Genomic DNA, 4274 nt, shown 5'->3' with positions numbered 1-4274 from the left:
TGTACTCCCTGAATGTCCAAAGCAGGAGTGTTGACCTGGAGCTACCCGTTCAGGACCTGAGGAGCAGGAGTGTAAAGAGTGATGATTTGTGTGGATGGATTTTAGAGCTGCCATTACTCCAGGTTGTAATATATTAGTGTTTCTGTAGGAACAGCTAATTTAAAAGGACTTGCATGATGGACACGAAATGTTATCTCAGACTAATAATCAAACAATTAAATATGTGTAAATAACAAAGAAAAACACAAACATTGCTGTAGTGAGCACTTTTTGTTCCAAAAAATGTATTGAACATTTTGGGAAGGAGCATCCATCATCAAGTTTTGCGAGTTTTCAACCACAAGAAAGAATTCAGGGCTGAAGAATTTACAATTTCCTGTTTTTTTTTTTTTTTAATTTGTCTTATTATCTTAACAAGCAAGGAAAATGAGAAAAGGGAGTGAATGACAGTTTATATATGTCGCAATTTTATTCATTTATTTTTATTTTAAATTGATAGTAAAATTGCTGTTGTTGCATTAAAGGAATAAAACACTTCAAGATGAGTTGTTACATGAAAATAATCTACTTCGGGGTGATTGTAGTCACTCTGCTTCACATCCAACTACATCACATGACCTCATTGTTGATTGTTTTATGCCTGACTCATTGTTTTTGCTTATAGGTTCAGCAATACATCAACAATCACAGCTCAACACTCCATCAGAGACCTGATTAACACCACCACACACATACACACTCTTCTTGCCTGAGAAAGAAACACAGACCTTGACTGTAGTCAGGACTGATTTGCTGTAATTTCAGGCTGATTTGTAAAAGCTGTTTAGTCCAAGATCAGGATTAGTGACGAGTTCAGAATGGAGATGAGTCAGGAAGTATACAAAAATGCAGGAGTTACTGCACAGAAAACATCTCACTCAGATGAAGGCACTTATGAGGATGAGTTGAACTTGGAGACTCGTGCCATGGACATTCCACAATATTCAGTCACGCACATATTCATTAATTTGTTCATTTATTAATTTATTCATTTTCCACATAACTTGGTAGCAAGTCAAGTCAGGAGAATTCACCCCAGATGGGATAACAGTCCATTACAGTTTAGCAATACACATTATTGAAAATATCTTTATACAGTGTAGTATGAAAGTTTTACCTGCGCAACATGTAACACCAAAGAAAAAAGTTATTACACACCACAGATATTACCATGGAGAAGTACTTCTTACTTTGCTGTTAAAAAGGAGGAAGGAGAGGGAGAGAGGAAGAGAAAGACAATACTTTAGTCTCATAGTTTCATCAGCAGATTTTTCTTCAGTTGATTGTCTCCATGACTCATTCAGTCTATTTAATTATCTGTGTCAAGGTCACAGCTGTAAACTTCCTCTGGAAAAGGTCATCTGCCAGATGTTGTGAATGTAAAAGTAAAGTTGACTTTTAAAAGTCCAAATGTCAACAACATGTACTGCCTCTAATTCCAGCAAACTCCGGCCTGTACGGCTTGTCCGCAAGTCTGCAGTTATGTCTGAAGATTGAATAACAATGTGCAAAATTCTGCTTTTAACTCCTCACTCAAATGTGTGTCTGTGTCCGTTATCTTCCATAGGATCCAATGCTGCATGGAGCAGATGGTACAGACTGACTGTAGTGTGTGTGATGCTGCTGTGCGTTCTCCTGCTGAGTGCCGTCACGGTGCTGTCGATCAAATTCAACAACCTGAAGACAAAAAACAACCAGCTGCAGACCAGTTACACCAATCTGACTACAGAGAGAGACCAGTTACACCAATCTGACTACAGGAAGAGAGACCAGTTACACCAATCTGACTACAGGGAGAGAGACCAGTTACTGTGGGAGAAATTTGGACTATATAGTGTACTTCATAGACTTGGTAAGTGAATATTATACATATGTTGAATGTTAAAAACTCACATGTACACTCACATCTGAAGCATTATGAATAAATCATGATGCGTGTTAATATTTATGTAAATACTCTGTACAAGGATGGAGAGTTTTCGGATCGAGCATTTACTACATTTCTACTGAAAGGAAGAACTGGACTGAGAGCAGACAGGACTGCACAGATTGAGGATCAGACCTGGTGATCATAAACAGGTGAGAATAAATGAGTATCTAAACACATCATCCACTATAATAGGAACACCTGCACATGTATGCTGTTATCCAATCAGTGCCAGTGATGGCCAAGAACAAGAATGTGAGGTTGGTGGGGTGGAACCTGATGGTTTTTTGTTGTTGGAGCCCATCCACCTCAAGATTTGATGTGTTGGGTTCTGAAATGCTTTTCTGCTCACCACAGTTGTAAAGAGTCTGTATCTGTACGATTGTGGCAGCAGTGCAATGCCACATGGTTGGCTAAAAAGATGAATGTGCAGGTGTTCCTAATAAAGGGAAGGTGAATGTATATTCATATTGTGCGATTACAATTACAGGGCTTCATCAGGAAATACTTTGGCAGTACTGAAGCTTGGATTGGTCTGACTGACAGTAAGAGAGAGGGAGATTTTAAATGGGTAGATGGTTCACCACTGACCACTCAGTAAGTCAGCACTGAACTGAATTTTACTCATCATGCAGATTTTCTCTCTGTTTGAAGCTTTCAATATAAAATAGACATTCTGACTCTGTATTTTCAGATTCTGGTTGCCTGGAGAACCCACTAATGCTGGAATTGGAGAGGACTGTGTTATAACAAGCTTTAGAGCTGCTAAATCTACCCTGTCGACCTGGGTTGATTATCCCTGTGACCTTAGATGTAGCTTGGATTTGTGAGATGAAGATATTCTCATCTCAGGTGGCTGATACAGCTGTTGCAGAAGCCATGTATCAGTTGTTTCAATTGCATTGACTGAAGGTGTGTAACTCCCCAAAAGTTTGTTTGTTTTTTAAGTCTGGGTGTCAACAGTGGTTAAATTGATGTGTTTTTGATGAAAATAAGTATTTCATGATGAAGGATTTTTCTCTGAATAAATTTATTTCAATTAAAGGTTGGATTTTCTTTTTTTTTCAGTGTGAGATGAAGCGGGGGTTTTTTTCCCCATTTTAGTTCGGTCAGGCACCACCCGAACTGATGATCACATCATCAGCTTTTCTTTAGCTAATCAGACACAAGGTGCTCCACCACTCTTACCAGAGCAGTTGGGCATTAGGTGCCTTGCTTAAAGGCACTTCTGCCATTTCTGCTGGTCCAGAGAATTGAGCCAGCATCCTTTTGTTTGTAAAATTGCTTCTCTAACCATTAGGCCATGGCTTCCCCAATGAATAGATGAAGTGACTTCACCAAGAGTGTAGTGGTTAGCGCTGTTGCCTCACAGAAAGAAGGTCCGGGTTCGAGCCCCGTGGCCAGCGAGGGCCTTTCTGTGCGGAGCATGTTCTCCCCGTGGGTTTCCTCCGGGTGCTCTGGTTTCCCCCACAGTCCAGAGACATGCGGGTTAGGTTAACTGGTGACTCTAAATTGACCGTAGGTGTGAGTGTGAATGGTTGTCTGTGTCTATGTGTCAGCCCTGTGATGACCTGGCGACTTGTCCAGGGTGTACCCCGCCTTTTGCCCATAGTCAGCTGGGATAGGCTCCAGCTTGCCTGCGACCCTGTAGAACAGGATAAAGTGGCTACAGATAATGAGATGAGACTTCACCAAGAGATAGATTTTTTTTTGTCTAAACTCTTTTTACTAATCTTGACAAGGAGTGCCAAAAATTGTGGAGAACACTGTGCACATACGCGCGTGCGCACACACACACACACACACAAAGGCAGATATGCATTTATGATTTCTAAGGGTATTTCACACTTAGTCTGAATACTCAAGTCCACATCCAGGACCAGGTATCAGTTTACTTTCATATGTTCCTCCCAATCTGTCACTCAATTCCATACTTCACATTTATGCACTCAGGTGTACAAAATTTCAAGCACTCACACCACAACTGTGAGCAATTACAGGGCCTCTGTCCTATGAATGTCTGTTTTATACAGTATATATCAATAATTATCAATAACAATCACCAAGCTGCCACTGTTGAGCCACTGACCAAGGCCCAACCCTATTGGTTCAACCTATCAATATCGACCTCATGGAGAAGTGGGGAACAAAATCTCATCATCTCTAGCTGCTTTATCCTGTTCTATAGGGTGGCAGGCAAGCTGGAGCCTATCCCAACTGACTATGGGCGAAAGGCGGGGTACACCCTGGACAAGTCACCAGGTCATCACAGGGCTGACACATAGACACAGACAACCATTCACACTCA

At 40.9% G+C, this 4274-nt stretch overlaps 1 protein-coding gene across 1 annotated transcript; it reads left to right on the top strand.

The window, feature by feature from the left end:
* The first annotated feature begins 534 nt into the window (after positions 1 to 534).
* Positions 535 to 2956, top strand: LOC132882533 (C-type lectin domain family 17, member A-like). The gene is given in 5 exon segments (XM_060915634.1): positions 535 to 1891; positions 2007 to 2118; positions 2324 to 2399; positions 2457 to 2563; positions 2661 to 2956. Coding segments are annotated over 5 exon segments (780 nt in total). The 5' UTR covers positions 535 to 1542; the 3' UTR covers positions 2797 to 2956.
* The last annotated feature ends 1318 nt before the right edge of the window (positions 2957 to 4274 follow it).

This window comes from Neoarius graeffei, chromosome 3, assembly GCF_027579695.1.
Source record: "Neoarius graeffei isolate fNeoGra1 chromosome 3, fNeoGra1.pri, whole genome shotgun sequence".
Classification (NCBI taxonomy): Eukaryota; Metazoa; Chordata; class Actinopteri; order Siluriformes; family Ariidae; genus Neoarius; species Neoarius graeffei.
Note: the sequence above shows the minus strand (reverse complement) of the source record. Positions and strands in the feature narration are given on the sequence as shown.